Below are 20,817 nucleotides of genomic sequence, written 5' to 3' on the forward strand. Positions count from 1 at the left end.
AAAGCGTCCCCGCCTCGTCCAGCGAGGAGCGGCCTAGGGGCGGAACCCAGCTGTGGACAAAACCAGAATAACGAGGGGAAACGAATGATACAGGGAGAGAGCTCCAACTCTTCCGAAATCCTTTCTTAAAGAGAAGGGATTATAGTAAAAATAAATAGTGGAAAGGTTATGTAGGGTTTTGTTTCCTATAACTTTTTTGGTACTCTGGGGGATTTTTTGTGGGTTTCTGGGGAACGTGTTTTCTAAGATTGCTTGCATGTGTTGTGTAAGATTAATCAAGAAATGTACATGGATTTGATTTCCATAAAAAGTAGATCTGAGCCTTGATCTTTATTCAGGGGTTTTTTTCTATCACTCTGCCTTTTATAAATACTGAGTAAAACAAGGATGTTGTATTCTATTTTTTGGCTGAGCTAACTTCTTTTAGAAAAGGGTTAGTGTTTTTTGAATGTCTGTAATTACGACAAACTCTTGATCAAGGAAAAAAGTCTTATTCAGTTAATACTCTTGTAGAATGTAATTTGCATTAGTTGATTTTGATCTTTGTGTGATGACTGTGTTGGTAGGGAAGGTGCAGGACTGACTTCAGTGGGAGCAGTAGACCCTCCTGCATGGAAGTCAGTGTTGTAAGGTACATGTCTGGACTGGATTAAGGGAAAGCTTTGAGAAGGAAGATAGAGTAAGAAGAGATTTGTAGAAGCTGAGAGAAAACTGATTTAGGGAACTTTATGGATTATTTCCTTAAAGTTTGGGGAAAAACTACAGCAAGTTGTTTTGAAAATAATAAAATTTATGAAGGCTAATTTTCTATTAATGCAATTTTGTTATCTAGTTCTCACCTCCCCCCAGTGTGAAACACAACACCAGCTCAGTTAGTTTGAAACTGAGTCTCTGATGAATGGCCAGATGTTTTCTGCCAAATAGAATGGATAATCTCTTCTTCCTCTTCCTTGGTGGTAAAACTAGCTTACATTTCTCTTCTTTCTGCATACCAATTTCATATAATCAGACTTCTAGGGAGGGAAAAAAAGTCCCTTAATTTAAGACTTATAAACATACTTTGTTATTTGATATGTTCAATGTGTTGAAAAGTCTTTAGAGAAGGTGAAGACAAAAACATAGTAAAAAAATGTTTCTTTAGGAAGCTAGTTTAAAAGCATAGATACATAGTCAAATGAAGAGATTTAATTAAAAAATAAAAATTCCCTGAAACAAATCTAACCTGGTTTCTAAAGAAAGATATCATTAATGTAGTTTGCTAGTGTTTATCTTTTAAGATTTGTGATTTTTACACAAAACACTAACACTATAATATAATACATAATTGAGATAAACAGCTATAATGAGAATAATGTTTGTAGTTCTTTAAGTTCTGAATCATATCTTGAAGAACAGCACATTTTTATTTTGCATTATTAATGATAACATTCGTATTTGTGACATATTACCTGCATGGGGTTTATTTCATGATTTATACAGCCTGCCCCTGAACCCTCCCATTCAGGTGTTGGGCTTCATTGTGTGGTATTTTGTTGCAGTGGCATCTAGAAGGCCTTCTGTATCTGTGTGTGCTTTTATTTTGTTATTCTGTTACTGGTGATCTTCCTTTAACATGCACTGGTGACCTATTGAGGTCCTTCTAACCTGGATTATGCTGTAATTCCATGACACTAGCCCCTTGGAAATACCCTGTTTAGGAATAGCCTTAGAGCCCAGTAGCAGAGAAGGCTGCCAACAGAACTTCACCAGTGAAAGGCTACAAGTTACTTTGAGAATAAGAAAAAAAAAAAAATTTAGGGGCTTTCCAGTTAGTGTTCCAAGGGAATTCTTGCATACGGTTGGGTTAGAGAAGCTTACTCTGTCCAAAGCCTCAGGCCTTACTGTGCATTGAGGTACTCCTCTTTTTTAATGTATGATATTAGGGTAAAGTCATGGAGGAACAATTTGAAAATCTGTTGTTTAACCCCTTTTCAGACTGATGCCAAAATCCATGGTGTGTCAGTGGGTTGCAGGGGGACTGTACACAGATCAGAGTAAGTCTGCTACATGCACTGAACTTCTTATGCTTTGGAAATTGTTTTCTTAAAAATGTAATGGCCGTGCTAAGTGTGAAGTTCCTGTTTTATTTTGTCTTCCAGTAAGCACTCACCCATGTTCTTAGGGGTTCTTGCAATGTTCTAAACATAGCATGTTTTATTTATGTAGAAATTTTGACATGTCAATATGTCTTAATTGCTGATGGTAATTTCTGTCCATTTTTGTTTGTTAATTTTGTTAACTTATAACTTTTCCAGAAAATGTAAAGGTTTGGACAGGAGCTTTCTATTTTGAGGAAATGATAACGCTTTTCATATGTTCTGAGAAGGCACTTCAACAGAAATGCCCAAATGGCATGTGAAGTAAATCAAAATAAGTTAAAGTATGCTTCCCAAATATTTGTGTTGGAAGGACTCTACGCTTTTTACTTCATAGTGAACATTTCTTTTGTTACTTGGAAAATATATGTTCTAAAAATACTGTGCTGTGAGAATGTTTAGACTTCTGTAAACAAGGAGCATCCAACCTAATATGGGTATATTGCAGTATCGCATTGCTGTACCAGGAAAATGAAGCAACTTCACTTTCATTGTTCAGGAATCAATGAGTTTCTTCTTCAGACTTCATGACTAGGCAGTAAAATTGATGAGACATAATGCTAATGGAATAGCTAATTTTGAAAGTGTTCTTTTGTTCTCAAGTTGCTGATTGAGAAAAGCCAGTCCCTGGAAACAGTTTATAATGAAGAAAATTAAACCTGGATTATGATTCAAGCATAAATAGAACCCAGCTTTTTTTCTCTGTGGCTTTTTCCAACAACAAAAACAACAACAACAAAAAAAATCCTGCTAGTTGCAAAAACTACTACAAAGATACAAAGATGTATTGCACTGTCATATCTAAAAATATTTCTCACTGTCATACTCACCATGTGCTTTATACTTTTTCAAAGACTCCTAAAATACTACTTTTAACTAGCTTTATCTTCAGCATTTATATCTCAGTAGTTATCTATTCTGTTTTTCTTGATTTGTTTATAATTAATAATTTTATTGGGTTTTTTATTTAGATAAAAATTCTAAAATTGTGTTAAAATGAAAATTTACATTTCAACTACCAACACAAGAATATAATTTATCAATAATACTTTTCAGAACCAGCTTAATTCCTCCCTTTAGGAATTTGTTTTTCTCTTTTTCATCCAGGAAGAAGAAAGACGTATGGCATCTATTGCAGCAAGGAAAGAGGAAGAAAGGAAGCGTGAAAGCCATAAACAGACCTTGCTTAAGGTATTTTCTATGGCTGTTCTAAGGTTACTGTTAACCAGTTTACAGCAATAATTTATATCCAAATTTCTTTGCTGCAGATGTTATATATCCCAATATGCCTCTATCTATTTTTACAACTTCAACAGTGCACTCCATGACTGAAACTCTGTTCAGTTAAATATGCAGGGTACACTTTAGCAGAAAGCCCACATTGAACATGATTGTGATACATGTCAGTGGATGGCAAACTTCATTTACATAAATCCAGACTGAAGTAAAGGACTTCTTCAGTGCTTTCACATGCCTTGGTCTCCCCTTTTCAGGTGAACACTCTGACTGCAGCCATGCAGGGTGTTCTGAAGTAGCTTTTCCTTCATTCTTTCCTGTTGAAGTGGTTCCTTTCTGTGGATAGAGTGAAGAGGCCCTGAGGCCACAGCCAGACTCCAGCTGTTGTCTCTGTCAGCAGAACTCTTATCTATCTTATCTTCCAGCCCAGCTGGCCTGGTTGGTACTGACATACACGAGACAGAAGTGGCCCACCAGGGAAGACCCAGGGTGCCCTCCAGAATGCTTTTCATGGGGCTGCTAACTACATGAGCTGTGCTGCTAATAGGAGACCAAAGTTCAAGAATCTAAGAGTATCTACATTCCATTTACTGTGTGAAGGTCACCATTTGTCTCCAAATTGTTTTTCTTTGGAAAAAAAAGTGCCTAAAATTTTTTGTCAGCCAGTAATGCCTATACAAATAATCTCTTTCAATTTGAAAGTCAAGCAAACAAAAAATGTTCACGTCCATTTAAGTTTCTTAGGTAAAATCATGTTTTCTGAAGGGGATTAGACTGAAAGTAGTTGCAGGAGACTGTAAGAAGTGGGGGGTGGTTTTGGGGTTCTTTAAGCAGTGTTGGGGTTTGGTTTTGGTATTTCTTCTTTCCCTCTAAAATATTGATGTATTTAAAGTCTCTTCAGATTTGAAGTGTTGGTGCCAGTTCTTAGTAGCAGAAGAAGTGGAAAATTAGTGAATAATTTTCACGCACGGCATTGTCTCATGCTGTTGTAGTTCATGTTCTTAACCATTGATGTAATGTTTCTTTGTAGCAGAGGGATTGTTTGTCTTGGTGGCCTAGATTTTGTGTTGCTTTTTGCTAGTGGAAAATTCCCTTAGAAAAAAGAATAGTTTTAAAGCCTAGTGCCATCATTATTCAATTTCAACATTACATTGTAGACTTTCATTTAATCAAAGTATATTTCTTTTCTTCAGATAGTTAAGTGGCATAACAGTCAAATACCAGTATTTTTTGTATGATTTGATGATTTTGTAGATCTTTCCTTTGTAAATGGGTTCTTACATTTCAGGCTTTTTTCCTGTTCCACACATCTGAATTGAAGGAACAAATATGCTCACAGATACAATGTCCAGCAAAAAAAATTGTGAACTATAGGTTTCTTCATAGTTAAATCTGAAGAAAATATTTAGAGAACTGTGTTCTGCAATTTTTTTTTACTGTCACATTTCTCCAACATTTCTTACACTATATGAAGTGTAAATGAAATTATAGGCACTCGTTCCGTAGCAAACATTTCCTGTTTTCCTGTATGCACTGCATTGAAAATGTTAATTTCAGCAATGTCATCTCTTCTTTTTCCCTTGCTGATACTTGTCTGCCCAAACAGCAGAATTTCTTCATCTCTTTTTCCAAACTAATTTTTTATTGCTTCCAACCCACTCTTCTGGGAAAGTTTGAGATGTACTTTGAAACGTATAGAGAATGTCATTCCTTTCCGACAGTGGTTGAACTTAATATTTACTGGAACAAGGGAAAGTTATTGCTAGCTGAATCTCCACCCTTGTAAAATTTGCTTTTTTGTAAAATGAATTCATGGAGGTTTTTGAAGTTCTGTAGGATTCCAGCAGCCCACAGCTGAGGGCTAACAAAGCAGTAGAGCTGTACAGTAATTGAGGTTGAGACCTTCACCCTCAAGAACAAACAGAATTTTCTAAAGGTTGTTCTGATAAAAAACACATACGATTCCAACTTCCCCCCCTTTCTGTGACATGGAGCTTAGTCATCATGGAAATCTGTAGGTGTTGAGCAATTAGTGCTGTCTAACCAGTGAGCATCATCATAACTCCCTGGGCAAATGGAACATGAAATAGTTTTGAGCTCTTTAAAATGGAAAAACTTTCAGAAGTAGCAGTTTCCATGTCCTAAGTAGCTTAACTTTGTGCTTTTGTAAGTTGTGGATTTATTATATTACTTTTCTTGTTTCTTTATTGCAAATTTTGTGAAATTGTTTGCTGGAAGTCATGCAAAATAGCACTAGAATGATGCATTGATTTTAATGCATAACCACCAACCACTAGTATAGTTACTACAATTTGAAACATTTAAAATGTTTTGATTAAGCCACATGATTCAGAACAAACAAATGTGTTAATCCTGCCCTGTCATGACTTATGATGACTTGTGTATCTTGTTTCAGGAAAAGAAGCGGTTAACAATTGGTAACATTGCTCGGCAGTGGGAGATCCAGCAGAACCGAATTGCTCTTGAGGCTTCTTTAAACAAAGATAAAGAAAATGAACCCTGCCAGATCAATGGGAGTGCTGCATATGTATTTCCTGAAGAAAGCAGGTATTTTATTGGGTAACACTTTTACCCATTCATGTCTTAAGGTCCAGGTTACTACTTCTCATCTCTGAGATCTTGCTGTATTTCATTATCAAAAGTATTACATATGCAAATCAACTCTGAAAAGATGGTTTACTCTGCTTTTGAACATTAGTAATAAGTAACATGTTTAAAAAGAAATATAAGCAACTCATTGCCTAAAGAAGTGCAAGCTAAATTATTATGTGATTTTGCTAAATAAAGGACAACTTCATGTTTATAAGAAATGTTAAATACGAATTCCTGAGCCTTCTTGAGGCTGTTCATTTCCTTAACAATTTAGATTGTTGACTTCAGTTTAAATGAACAAAATTAAGAATGTATGAGCATTATGAAGATTTGTAACCTCTTTGTGTATCAAGAGGTTTCACAGTAGTATTCATGCTCTTAGTTTGGACTGCAGCGTCTTTTATTGGACTGCTTTCACACCCGTGCTATTTTAACAGTAGCAGTACCAGACTTAGTTTTATTCTCAAGCTAATTTTAGTATTCTTGGTTTAATATATACTATTTTTGCTTATTTGCATCTAAAAAGGTGGCTATGTGGCCAGAACCCACTGCAGAACTTAATGAACAATGTATTACTTAGATTGACTAAAACCAAAGTAGCACTTCAACCTTGGTTAGCTCAGGCAAATGCCTGAAAAAATAGTCTGCACCAATTCAACAGCAAGTATAGCTTCCTGCTGTCCCTGGTGAATGCTGGAAATGCCAGGGATGCTCATGAAGTCTTTGTCTCTCACAAGGGGAACCCATCTGAGTTTCAGTCTATTATCGGCTAGAACTAGTTCTTATCTCCAGTCAAGTGCTACATCTTTTGAAACATTTTTTCCTTAGTATTTTTAAATTGCCATCGTCTTTTCTATACTTGTGCTTCCAAAGCTTTCCGTTGAATGCATTTAGCCACTGCTTTCTTGCCTGCTTGGTTTCTTTGCTATTTAATTCAGTGTTGGTAATCCTCCCCCATGACCAAGTCAATGTAGCTATAGTAGTATGATTGTTGTTCTGTTAATGAAAAAATTCCCATTGCTTCAGAAATGATGCTGTTTTGATATACGTGTTTTATCATAGTGAAGAATTCCAAGATGAGCTCCTAAGCAATAAAATTGCAGGTGAAATTCAGCATAGATAAGTAATTAGAGCTTCACATATGAAGTGGTGGGTTCTCAACATTTTCAGTTGAGTGAAATTTTAGAGTTCTGATTGTTATTGTCAAGAGAACATCAGTCAAGTGATTGCTACTAGTCAAAATACATTAAAAAGACTAGGAATATGGTAAAGAATAAAATAATAACAATCATTACTTAATTTTCTAAACCTGTAATTTGTGCTCATCTTGAGTTCTATGTATACTTTATGTCCAGTAGGAAAAAAAGAGACCAGAGTTCGCAAATACCTGGATTTATTGCTTAATTTTAAAATTGCTCTTGTGATTTGGAAAGATCACATTATTTTAAAGAAATGCTTCAGTTACTGCTCATGTCATAACTTTTACATTTCATATAGCAAACAGAATGTGAAGGGGACGTTGCTTAAATAAATACATTGTTTGAAGATGTGTTTAATTGTTTGAAATTGCATTTAGATATCTAAAGCAACATGAAACACGCTAGGTTAGCATTCTGAGCTAAAATTTTTAAGCCGATTATTAAATATGAATGGACTCTTTATTTAATTTGACCCCATCACCAACTCAAATACACCCCAGAGTCTTTTTGCTGAAGAAGTAGAACATATACCATGTTACTTGATGGAAAAAGGGTTTCCCAGCCTTTAGTGTATTTGAACCAGATGGGGTACTGAAAATGAATGAATGCTTAGAAATGCCATTGTATTTGACAGTTGAAATTTGGTAAAAGAAAGGACTGTTATTCAGTAGAGTGATGATATTATTTCAAAATAATCTCATTTATATCACTATATTTTTATTTCCTCTACAGATCTCTTGATACAATCCTGAGCAGCGCAGTACAAGGCTTGTCTGTTCTGGAGTCTCATTTAGTGGAAGTGGAAGGAGACACTCTTGGCTTGTATGGTGCTGGGGCACTGGAGTGTCTGGATCGAAACTGGAGTGTTCAAACAGCTGCCATTATTGCCACAGTTTCCTTTATGTTCATAGAATTTGATGAAATTGTTCAAGTGTTAGTAAAACTGAAGACAAAGTTTCCTAACTGTGTGGTGAGTATGCCTCATGTTTCAGCCCTGAACAGCTATGGAATATGTGTTCTTGAATAAAACCTCTACTTTGGCATAGCCCCCCAACTGAGTGCTTTCATGTAAATAGATACAGTTATGAATTGCGTATTTTCTTGTGTTATAATGCTAACCTTGATCCTTAAAAATCAATAATTTAAATTTAGATTTCTTTTCAGCCTGATTTTTATTTCTTTTAATTCCTTTGACCTACCTAATTAAGTTGCAAAGCTTGTGTGTAAATACAGTATTATGGTTCCATACTGCTGTTATGGATCCATGGTATCAGGAAGACTTCATTTGTGTTGTGAGTTCAAAGATCAAATTGCTGATAGGATTAAAAGACGAAGATTAGAAGGCAGAGCTAACTAAATCAGTACGGTTCTTGAAGTTCCTCACTTCCTGATGAAGAAAAGCAACATAAATGAGAAGTCTCTTCAGTATATCTCTTTCTTTTTTTTCTTGGACATTCAAATCAGTCATTTTGATGCAAATATTAACATAGAGATAACAAACATAAACAACTCTTAGCTCAGACTGATTGGCTCTTGAGCTCCCTGCTGCTTCTAGAGATTTTGAGTATAACAAAACTTAATGGTTTAATTGAGATTGATAAATTTGTGGGGAGCTTAAGACAAATTTATCTGTCTTAGTGAAACAATTGTTTCCCTGTGGGTGGGGAAAAATTTGTGGGCGATAGCAGAATCCCAACTAAATTTTTGTCTTCATCATCAATTTTTCCTCCTTCCTCTTTCCACAATAATGCTACTATGTAGCATACACCATGCTCATAGGAGCATTAGTGTAGGGCAGGGTATGAGTTAGGCCAGCACCCTGTGCCCAATAAAAGTCTGACTATTTTAAAAGCATATATTTTACTTATATATTGTACTTATATGTGTAGATGTTGCAGGTGCTTTACTTGCAGAAGTAAAAGTAAACATTGTTTAAGTAGTATCATTGCTTTATGTAACACTGAAAATATTCCCGCTCTAAGTAAAGAGTTTATACGTTGCTTGGGGCTTGTAATGTTGACATCTCTTAGTATATGGAATACAGCAGTTGGTTGATTGATGTGTTTTGCTACAGAGACCTCAAATGAAATGAGCTCAGTTGCTTCATCAGACACATGACTGTTACAGTTTGAAAATTGAGTGGCACAGAATAGGAATCACTGTGTTCACTCTATTGTTTCCTTATTTAATTTATTGGGGTTTGACTTTTTTTAGCACCTGAAGTTTAAGGAGACAAATCTTGTGACGCTGCAGCAGTTCAGTGCATTGGCTGAGATGCATCGCATGGAACAGCTGACAGTTGATCCTCAGGGAAATCCGGTTGTCAACTTCGCTTTGTGGAAGTACTATGTTCTGTTCAGACTGAACCATTTTAATCTACAGAAGATAAATGGAGTGAAGGTAGGATGGTGTTGCTCTTTCTTATAATTGGTCTTAGAGGATGAATAAGTGTTGTTTTTAAAAGAGCAGATGAATTCCTAATAAAATGAGCACAACCCTGTCAGTGTCTTCTCAATATTAAGGGGGAAAAGATTTAAATAGACTTCAACATGTAATTTGTTGTGCAATTAATATTAAAATTAATATTATTCAATACAATTATGTGAAATTATTATTAAAGGACTGCACAATTTTACCTGATTTTAAGAAGCACTTATTTATTGTTTTTTCATAAAATCACAGTGCTGACATTGAATACTTATGCAAAAGTGTGTTTGACAGACTCCTTAGGAGTTTATTGTATATTGCAAGTGTTATAAAATACCATAGTCATATTTTCTGCTTTAAGGCTGTCACAGGAAAAGTCTGTCAAATAGATTTTTTTTTTTCCTGCTTGCTATATACAAGATCTTTAGTGTGGGTTTTTTTGTTGGGTGTGCATTTTGTTTAAATAAATAGAAAGTTAGGACACTAATATTGCTGTTCTTTGTACTTTGTATTCCCTTTTACATCAACTGAAAGTAGATTTATTCAAGCATATAAACCAGCTATTTTAGACTTGAGCTTTGATCATAAAGGGGGTGAAAATAGTTACAATGCAACACAATGTTTGAATGCATATTCAATTTTAAATGCTAAATAAGTTTAAGAGATGTTATGGAAGTTAATTAGAGCAAAAATAATACACAGCTTTAGCATTTAGATCTGGTATTTTAATTTGGTCATCATCATATGTTTTGGATTAGATATACTTGTTATCTGATTCAGCCGAAGCTGGATGTTGTGGTTTGCTTGGTTTTAGTTGTATAAAACATATATTAGTTGCTCAGAAGAGCAGGAGTGGGTAAAGAGCTTAAATGAATTAACTAGCAAAGAAAGGATGGATGGAAATAGGACTCACTCCAACAGCACAGTATCTTAAAAGGAAAAAAAATAGTGATAGTCAGTAATCCCATGAAAAATATATAATAACCTCGAATTTAGTACTTTGCTGAAAAAAATTATCTTCAAATTTGATTAAAAAAATAGAAAGTTTATTTCTTTTTTTACTGCATCGTATTTTCAAAATCAACACTAGTGATCCAGATGAAAAACAAAGAGAAGGTAAATCGTGCCTTTTTGGTGTTCATGGAGAAAGAAAGTAACACAACTGTTTTAGTAGACTTTTTGTTACAATCTCAAGGTCAACAAGTTCAGTCTCTGAAGGAAAACTTTGTATTTAATAGTTCTTGGGGATTAATTTAGTGAGTGGAGCACATGTAGCACAGCATGATTTTATGTAGGACATATAGCAGATTTTAAATATGGATGACAACAACATTTTTGTCCTCAACAAACTTTTTCAGCCAGACCACACTATGAAGATGCACATACAGGATTTTTTTCCTAGTGTCATTAATCATTTGAAAAGCGTCATAGCCAAGCAGAAGAAAGAGATGAACTTCGATTGCTGTTTTTTATTACCCTCCAGCAGAATTTATGATATCCAGATTTACAGATGTACATTACCTATTAACATGAGTAATAGAAAATTCTGTTTCAATGTGAAGAACACAACCCCTGAAGTGATTCTCAGACCTTAGATCAACCCTAAATAACAGTTTCAGATGACAGAAAGGGAAATGTGCGTAGTCTGCTATTCTGATTGCCATTTGTGTGCAATGTTTGTGGTGACTATTGTGTTGTCAGCTCTGAGCTACGCAGAGTTGCAAAGTAAAAGCAATATATACTAACTGAATTAACTAAATAAAGTGTGCAACTCTAGCACTTTTAAACTGTAAAAAACCTCTTTAAAAAACTTTTATTTTCTCCCCAGCTTTCCCCCTCCATTCCAGTTCATATTCCAGGCTAGAAGCCGAGTGTTGGTCTCCCACTAACAATGATTCTGTTCCCTTGTCCAGTTGTTACTTTTACTAACTGTGAAGGAGCAAACTGTCTTTATTGAGACACTAATTGAAGTTTTTCCCAGTGATCGTAATCTAAGATTAGTTCTAAGTCATCAAGGTTTGAAGTTACCAAACTCTCCAGACTGCTGTCGACCCAGTGGTATAGGATACAGTGTGGCAGATGCATCCCTTTCCCTGAGCTGGGCCTGCTGGCACAGTTGGTGCCTGTTCTCTGTACTTGGCAAGGAGCAGGCATAAAGCCTTACATTTATGTGATACTACCGTTATAATCTTTTTGTGATTAATGGAGCAAACAATGCACTGCAGTAAGATAGAGAATATGAGTTTTTGTGAGCTGGAGAGTGTATTCAGCATTGCTGTCTCTGTTGACCTGGTCCTTATGCTTCTCTTAACATAAATAAATACATTAAAATCACTTATTTCTCCAGCAGGCATTTCTGCCTGCACTGGGCTTTGTTTCCCTAGCTGCCTTCTGTGTTCTTTGTTTCAGACCTTGCTTCTGTTACAGACTGTTCAGCAAGGTCATCTACTCCTAGGCTACTAAGTAAGACTTATTTAATTTTAAGTGAAAATGAACAATTCCAGAGACACTGAAAATGGAGTTGACTTTACATTTCTAATTTCTCGATCTGTGTTTTCACTGAATTTACCCCTGCATTATGCTGTTACAGTACACTTTAGGCAAGTGTAGATTGTATAGTCTCTAAACATTACACAAGAATACAATAAAAGTCTGTTAATGTGGATCAAAATTCCATATTATAACATATTTATATTCAAATTCCATTTGAATAACACAGAATACAAAGTTTGTCTGGAACTGCTTAGTAAATATTGTGAGTATTGTAGTGTCTTTATAATGGGTTCCTTTCCCAAAGCATGTTATAGGATGAATGGAAATTAAATTTTGTCCAGAAGTTAAGAAGTCAATGAGTAAATTTCTTTGTCCAGTGTTATCCAGGTCAGACTTAGATGATCATAAAGATTGCTTCTGCACTCAGTACAAAGCCAGGAGTCCTGAAACTGTGCCAACAAACTTTTGGCAGTTGAAGTCAGTTCATAGTCTGGCCATCAGGGTAGGAGAAACGCAGGCCATGGTCTCCAGAGATTACAAGCTAAGACAGAAAAAAAAATAATCACCACCACCACCAAAGAATGAATCCCTTCCATTTTCTTTACACTTTTCAATTTTGTATAAAATGAATCCTGAAAATTTTTCAACCATTCAGTTAGTTTAAAGAGACAGCTGTAACTTAATATTGAAACAACAGTGTGGCAGACATTTAGAGAAATACAATGAGTGAACACTTGTTTGCAGGAGCTGAAAAATGCAGAGAAAATGTTTTCCCTCTAAAGCTTCTCTTTTATAAAGCCTTTTCCATGATGCTGCCAAAATAAGAGAGTCTATAAGTTATCTTTTCACATGTGCATGCCCAGAATCTTTCTGTTTCTCCAACATAACTTAATCAGAAATTTTCCAGTAGTCCTTCTGTAAGTGCATACAGTATCAAGCAGAATAAGTATGTCTGGCCTTCAGAAAATGAATGTAAGGAACCTTTCTAAAATTTCTCATTTCACAAAGACTATCATGAAGCACAGGTCAGCATATATATACATTAAAATATCCAGAATTACAGGAAATAAAACAAGCGCCAGTACCTCATTTGGTTTCTTCCAAAGTACATTTGAAGTGCCAGTAAAAGCAAATTTATGTTTTGAAGATGTGCCTGCAACAGTTCTGTGTACAGTGTTCTGTATAACAAATTTCAGTTAATTCTCAATGTACATATGTAATGAAATATGAATTTGCTAATTTTGAAATGTAATTTTTTTTTTTTTCTTCCCTTCCCACTCCCTCACAGATTACTGAAAATGATATTGTAAAGGCAGAAAGGCTCTTTGGCATTCTGGCATATGTGGCATCTTCAGAGCTGCCACATTATCGCATGCTTTCATTATTTGGAGAATCCAGGTAAAATACAAGAAACAGAACTGGAGTTTGTCCAGAACATGTTGTTTGACTCTTTTGCACACTGTTATGATAAGTTCTTTTTAGGTAAAAAAAATAAAACTTTCATAAATACCATCTTCTAGAAGATAGGTCCTCTGCATAATGCACAAGTGTTACCATCTTCCTGGTCCATGTAGCCAGAGGTTTTCACAGAACTTGTATGGAGTCTGCTGAGGAGATTAAAAGGCATGTGCACACAAATGAACTACATGCTCAATTCTCCATTTCTACTGGGATTGATGAAGACTTGTGGACCTTCATGATGAGAACTGGCTATTTTTAGTGGGTATTTTATAGTGGGTAATTAACAGTTAACAGATTTAAGAGTTGTACTGTAAAAAAAGGTGAACCCCCCGTATTTTTTGTCTTCTATAGATGAGTACTTAATAAAAGTTAAAGCTGCAAGACTTCCTATTTAGGAGATGCTATGTGATAAATATCAAAGTAAATTGTTTAGAGACAAGTTAATGAAGGGACATCTAGAGTCATATGTATTTTGAATAACTTGAGAGTGTAATATACTTCAAAGCTCAAAAGTGTATGTTCCAAAGGAGAAACTCCCCCCTCACAATAGCTAGAAACATCTGCACTTAAAATTTTTCTATAATTAGGACTGTAAATCTCATTTCACAGGAAGAAGCAATTCCATTATCTGCTGGAGGGAAAGGGAAAGAAATCTGGGGTTGGGAGTGAGGAAAGTAGTGATAACAGAAGAAGTGGAGGGGAAAGCACAGCTCGAGCAATGTTGAATTACATGACAAAGGATTTTCATATGGAGAAGCTTGAGGTAAAATGTATCATTACAAAATACTTGTATTTTCTATTAGGTAACCTTAGGCTGCTACTCATTGAATTTATCTGTACATCAAGTTTCAGTTGTGCTGTTGAGAATGGTGGTTTTAAAAGATAACTGCTTAACATATTTACATATCTGATCAAACATTTAATCTAACTCATCTTTTTCTCAGAACACTGGAAAATTCTCAGTTTCTGTCTTTGATGAAGGGGTTCCTGAACAGTGCCACAGTCTCAGAAATACATTCTTACCTACAAGCCATATGGAGTGAGCACAGTTTTTTAGGAAGAAAAATGTATATTGCACATGTTAGATTTTCCCTGAATTAATTGGTGAAGAACACCTTCAGACAACACATGAGGTAGTGCAGGCTGTAGTAATAAAAAGCTGCTTCCTCACTTTTAAATGAGCTACAGGAAAATAAATATATAGGAAATGTATTAGGTTTAATTATTAATAAAATTGCAACCTGGCTTGTTTCAGACAAGTGCACCAGTCACGCTTGTTTTAGTTTGTGTTTCTGATCTGCTAACTTTTTTGCTTGGGCAGAGGGAAATTGTTCCCAGGGAGAATATGATTTTTTCAGCCACAGTCTCCCTTCGGAACAATCATCATGAGTTCTAACTGTATGCACTCTGCTTCCCACATTTGTCCCATTGTTTGCTTTTTGATTATGTGGAAATATATAAATCCTCTAGTGCAAGAAATTAAATTAAGTTCAGTAATCACTGAATTCTGTTATTCCATTGTGGTTTTGTTATCTCAGATCCACAGCATAAAAAGGAGACAGTGGCTGTATGTGTGGAGAGATTAAATTAAGAAAACATTTTAGCCTCAAAAGCTGTGATAGTAGCTCTTAAATCTTTGAATGGCACAGAGTAAGACAGTGAGGTATTCCTGTTGCCCTTTCCCATGGAACCAGAGCTATAATAAAATAAAATGAGCTTAGTATTTGTACAGTCCATTAAATAAATGTGTTGTTTTCTCTTCCCAGTGCAGCAATTCCCACCTTGTCCTTTGCTATAGCATTGTGCATGTAGCAGCAGGTACTGCAGGGTGTCACAAGAATACATCCTGGCAAAAAGGACTCCTTCCAGTTCCCCAGTAGCAGTAAACTAACATAATAAATGTGGCTGAATAAGTGTATTGCTGAAGATGACAGTCTTGGGTCTTTGATGAGTAATTTGGGGTTTTAGCTGAAACTGCTGGAAAGCATTTTCTCGGCTTTATTATTCATTAAAGAAAACTTCTGGTTTGGTGGCCTCAAGCATGATCTAACATTTTTAACAATGCCACCATTCAAACTAGTTGGGTATTTACCTCCAATATAACTTATTACTTAAAGCTTAAGGCATTTTATAGAAACTTTGCAGAAGCAGGGATTAATAGTTTGAGTTACTAAAATGCAGAGCTAGTAGTTGCACAAAGCGCAGTATCTTTTTATTATTTTTAAAGGTTTGTCTCACTTCAGTATCTAATGTAGTACACATTAGGAACCAGCACTTACCAGCATGCCTGTGGAAAAGGATGAGTACTGGCATGTTTTTCTATGCTAATGTTCTTGTTGGGGCAGGTAGAGAAACATATACTTTTCAACTGTTGTACTATAAGGATGGAATTCTGGGAAGGGAGAGAAGGAAAAGTAGTTTAGTGCTTAAAGTTTCTGTAAATTTTCACTACTATGCCAGAAAGCAACAAAACTTGTAATGCTGTTAAAAGATACTTATATAATTACTTAAAAGTTAATTTCAGATGAATTAATGACTTAATATAGTATGAATATTATGAATACACTAAGGTTCTGTGGCCACACTCATAAAAGCTTGACAAAGACCCTGGGCCATGCAACTTGAAACCAAGAGGAGAAAGTACACAAAAGCATCTGCCTGCTAATTGCTGTGTTCTTTAATTCAGTCAATTTTTGTGAGGGGGTTTTCTGGATTTGCTCTTGTTTAACCTTTTTTCCCTTTTTCTTATACATTGTGTAATTTTCCTCTCATGCAGGAAATCAAGGAAAGAAAAACATTTTGCCAGACATACGTTGAGAACTTAGTGAAAGAAGCAGCTGACATCAATATGAAAAATGAGTCGTTGCAGAAGCTCTGGCCTCAGATGTTCATTGAACTTGTCAGAGATGCAGTGATAGAAATACGCAATAAAAACTCCTACATGAAGCTCTGCCTCCAGCGGATCACTGATCAGAAACAGTAGAGTCAAGTCGTGTTGTCTTGCAAGCTTTTGGTTCAGTATTCTGTCATGTTTTACAAACATAAACCAATAGAATATAAAATTATCATCACTAGGGCATACTTCACTTCCTCCCCCAAAGGGATGCCTTTAAATCTTAATTAAACTCTTAATAGTTTTGAAATAAAAGTTTACTTTCATACTGTTTACCAATGCTTCCTTGGCTAACCAAAGTGGTAGCATAGAAATGACTTGGTGATTGTTTTATTAAGTTCTTGTATTTTTTTTTTTTTTTTGCTACCCTTGAATTTGTAGTGCTACAGCATTGATTTTTAAGAGCAAATTTGCAATGCTTGCCTTATTTTTATTGAACACTTTTTAGTTGTCACTTTTATGACTGCTGCTGTTTAAAAAACCCAAGAAGAGTAGCTAATTTTTTTATGATCAAAAGCTAATAAATTATTTTTGCACCCTGAACTCGATGAAGACTTAATATTGTTGTTTAATTTGTGAGATTATAGAACACTTTTTCACATGAGAGTGCTCAGAATTTGACATTTAATGAGCCTAATTTTCAACTGAACAAGTTGCCCAAACTTGATTTCAAATGTTTTTCACTAATTTCACTAATAAGGTTGTGTGAATTGTTATAGGTAAAATATGATTCCAAGGTCTATTCACTTGAGCTTTATTTTTATTTTGTTAAAATATGTTAATATAATTTATTTTGTTTCTTGATTCTAACTTCTGAGGTTTGTCAAGATCAAATGAGCTAAAATGCCTGCATTACATTTGGTAGGGAGACTGATGACTACTATTCAGATGTAATTCATTCCTGTGACTGTGTGAAAATTTCATATTATCAATAAAAATAAATTCTTCACTTTTACCCTTCACAGATACTGTAAAGAAGTACTATGTGCAAAGAAAAGACTTGTCCTTAATGCTGTATGAAGAGATGAGACACAACTTGCCCCAAAATCACTGTGAATGGGTAGAAAAAAACCCCATTCCATAGTACAGTAATTCCCACAATAATCAGCTTGCCAGCTTCTGTCCAGAAATTGAATTTAGGAAGCATTAACAAGTCCAGCTGATTGCCATGGATAGCATTCAGATGCAGGTAGAAAGTTGTGCCATTTAAATTTAATTTTTTAGTTCCATTGTATCCTAACTAAAGCAATCTAAAATTTTGTGCATTTTGTTACTTAATTTAAATTGTTCTTATTTTACTTAGGCTCATTTCTAGAAAAGAAACTAAAGAAAACTTCCTGCAAGGGTTTCTAAGAGCTTAAAAGTAAATTTACTTTTGAGCCAATCTAAAAGATATTTTCTGTCAAAGCAGAGATGCAGATACAGTTTAATGAGTTTTTATGCCCAGAAAATCATGGAATCATAGAATGGTTTGGGTTGGAATGGACTTTAAATACCATCTAGTTCCAGTGCCCTGCCATGGGCAGGAACACTTTCCACTAGCCCAGGTTGCCCAAAGCCATGTCCAGCCTGGCCTTGAACACTTTGAGGGATGGGGCAGCCACAGCTTCTCTGGGCAACCTGTGCCAGGGCCTTACCACCCTCCCAGGAATAATTTCTTCCATATATCCAATCTAAATCTTCCCTCTTTCATTTAAAGCCATTCCCCCTTGTCCTATCACCACATGCCCCTGTTCAAAGTCCCTCTCCAGCGCTCTTGGAGCCATCATAGCACTGGAAGGTGCTTTAAGGTCTCCCATGACTCTTCTCCAGGCTGAACAGACCAAACTCTCTGAGCCTTGAATGAGTAGCAGGAATCAAGTGGTCACAGGTATTTTGGAGAGTGCAGTCTGCTTGCATTCAGGTGAAGCTGGGGTATCTAAATTGTCTGGGAGAATCTCTTTTCAGAACATGTGACAGGTTAACAGTGATGTGGGTACTGTTAAATGCACTTTTCCATTTGGTTCATGTTATACTTGCAGGTAGTTGCTTTTCAGTCTGCAGAATGTAGTGGAGGTTAATTCACTTAAATTCTAAGGAAGTGTTAGAATTCCTGAAGAAACTGCTCCAGTAGTTGATTGCTTCTATTAAATTCTATCACCTATCTGGGCTTTTTGAACTGCTTCATGGAATTTATAGTAAGATTAGTTTATTTGATGGGGTTTTTTTCCTTTCCATTGGAAAATTGCACTCTCAAGTTTCATGGTGCATTTTATTAAAGGAACAAATTAGGGCCCTGCAAGATGTGAGAAAATGAGAGTTTACATTAGAGAAACAGCCAGTATAGAAATGATCGTGCAATATGTTTTTGGATCCATCAATTACTTTACATAATTTCTGTGCCAAGGGGGTGGGTGGAGCAATTCCAGCTTCTGCATGGGGACAGAAACCTCGGCAGCTGTGTGAAAGTGCAGAGCTCTCCTGATGATGTAGCTGGGACAGATGGGCCCCTTTTGAATCAGATTCAGCAGCAGTAAAAAAGTGGAAAAAAATGTTCTAAGAAGGTTGTATTGGTCTAGAGGAACAGGAAGTCCTCCATGGGAAAATCAAGAGAAAAGCCAGACTTTGATATTGAGGCTTTAGAAGTATAATCCTGGTTTGAGGCTTTAAGGTAGGGTCTTGAAAAAATGCATCAGAGGGCATCGATGGGGAGTTGTAGAAACATCTTAAAATGCTCTGTGTTCCCAGTGGTCTCTGAATGCTGCCAGTTTGGACTTTTTTCACTAATAGCAGCTGTTTCATAACAGGATTGCTAAATGGCTGAAGTGAAGGTAGGTAGGCAGCTATTACAAATGAAGAAAAGATTAATGTTGGGCTCATATGTTCTTTTCACATAAAACCAGTAGGAAAAAAAGGAACTTACTTATTTACTAATTCTTTTCATGAAACAAGTGATGGATTAAAGTGATGTTAGACCTAAGAGTGCATAGAATTTTCAGCAGATAGAGGATCTTAAAATTGTTAGCGTGCTATATATTGTTTATGTGGTTACCCAAATTATTTGTTAGTTCATATCAACTCATGAGATACATTCCTGTAGTTGCTTATTAGGGAGTTCCCATGTACCTAAAAATTTGAAGGTCATATAAACAGCAAATTCTTAGATGTTTTGAAACTTGAGTGTCACATATATGAACTTTCTGTGGTTACAGGTGTAAATTGATGAGTTAAAATAGCAATTGATATTGAAGCTGGGGACCTTTTAATAAAATCTTCCAGTCTGAAAGCACTCATTTTTTTTCTTCTTCAAAAGCCTTTAAATGTCACATAAAACTGAATTTTGATGCTGTTAATATTTCACTGATATCCCATCCAAACTGGACTGTGATCCTCTCATGTAGCCTGACTTCGGCACAAGACAGGACCTATTACTGTAAAATATCTGTATGTTAACTAGAAATCATCTTGAGGGTTAAAAAGATACTGTTTTAAGTCTTTTGAAAACCTTTTGGATTAATTTTTGAATTATTTATGTGATTTACTTATTTCCTGAGACAAATTTCTTCTATGTCCAGACAAAGTTAGATAATGATGTACGATATTTTTTTCAGTTTCAGTCTAGCTGTCTCACACATGAAGGCCCCATTGCGTCATGCAGAGTCGCTGTTATGCAACTGAAATTTGATCTTTAGTAAGGAGACTGATGAGGAGCTGTATTTCATACATTCCTTTTTATACAGGATCTGAAAAAGCAATAGAGCTGCATATTTGCTGCCACAATGGAGCAGGGAGAACAAATTCAATTGATGCAAACCAAAAGCTGATGCTGTCAGTTATGAGGAAGAAAAAAGGTACTGGGAAGAGGTTTTAACTGAGCTTTAATAGAAGTAAGTAACACGGCTACACTGTCTGGGACCAAGGGATAGATCTGAATCCAGAAACAACTGAAAACTGTTTTCCATTATAGAAAAGGGAATTAATCTTGTTCCACTGCTATTTTTATCATGTAAACTACTTAAAATCATTACAATAATAAAAAGCCTAACCTATTAAAACAGATCTGCAGATTAAGTTAGGCTACTGTGGAAACTGTAGTGACTCCTCAATGTATGTATACATTCCATAATTTCAGGACAAGGGGATGCTTTTTTTTTTTTTTAACCAGAGCTATGGGCTGTAAAAGTGACAATGGTGCTTCCAGATGCATCCAGTTACTTTTTATCATAGTGACACATCAGGATGAATTGGGTTTTGTTAGCTGGTTTATTTAAAGAAGCCAAGGCAAATATTTGCTAATTCTATTTGTTAAGCAATATTCATAAATATGTGATTTAGATTGGGAGGTCCATGTGCATGTTCAGAATCACAATAGAGGTTATCT

At 35.5% G+C, this 20,817-nt stretch overlaps 1 protein-coding gene across 1 annotated transcript in view; it reads left to right on the forward strand.

The window, feature by feature from the left end:
- The window catches only part of LRRC49 (leucine rich repeat containing 49), a 45,604-nt gene extending 28,183 nt beyond the window's left edge, over positions 1-17,421 (forward strand). The window contains exons 11-17 of the mRNA XM_017736825.1: positions 3,243-3,326; positions 5,788-5,939; positions 7,916-8,153; positions 9,398-9,583; positions 13,392-13,501; positions 14,174-14,327; positions 16,341-17,421. Coding sequence (XP_017592314.1) covers positions 3,243-3,326; positions 5,788-5,939; positions 7,916-8,153; positions 9,398-9,583; positions 13,392-13,501; positions 14,174-14,327; positions 16,341-16,547 — 1,131 coding nt within the window. The 3' untranslated portion in view covers positions 16,548-17,421. The remainder of the gene's footprint in view (positions 1-3,242; positions 3,327-5,787; positions 5,940-7,915; positions 8,154-9,397; positions 9,584-13,391; positions 13,502-14,173; positions 14,328-16,340) is intronic.
- Positions 17,422-20,817: the final 3,396 nt, after the last annotated feature.

The sequence above is a fragment of the Corvus brachyrhynchos genome, unplaced genomic scaffold (genome assembly GCF_000691975.1).
Source record: "Corvus brachyrhynchos isolate BGI_N302 unplaced genomic scaffold, ASM69197v1 scaffold200, whole genome shotgun sequence".
Classification (NCBI taxonomy): Eukaryota; Metazoa; Chordata; class Aves; order Passeriformes; family Corvidae; genus Corvus; species Corvus brachyrhynchos.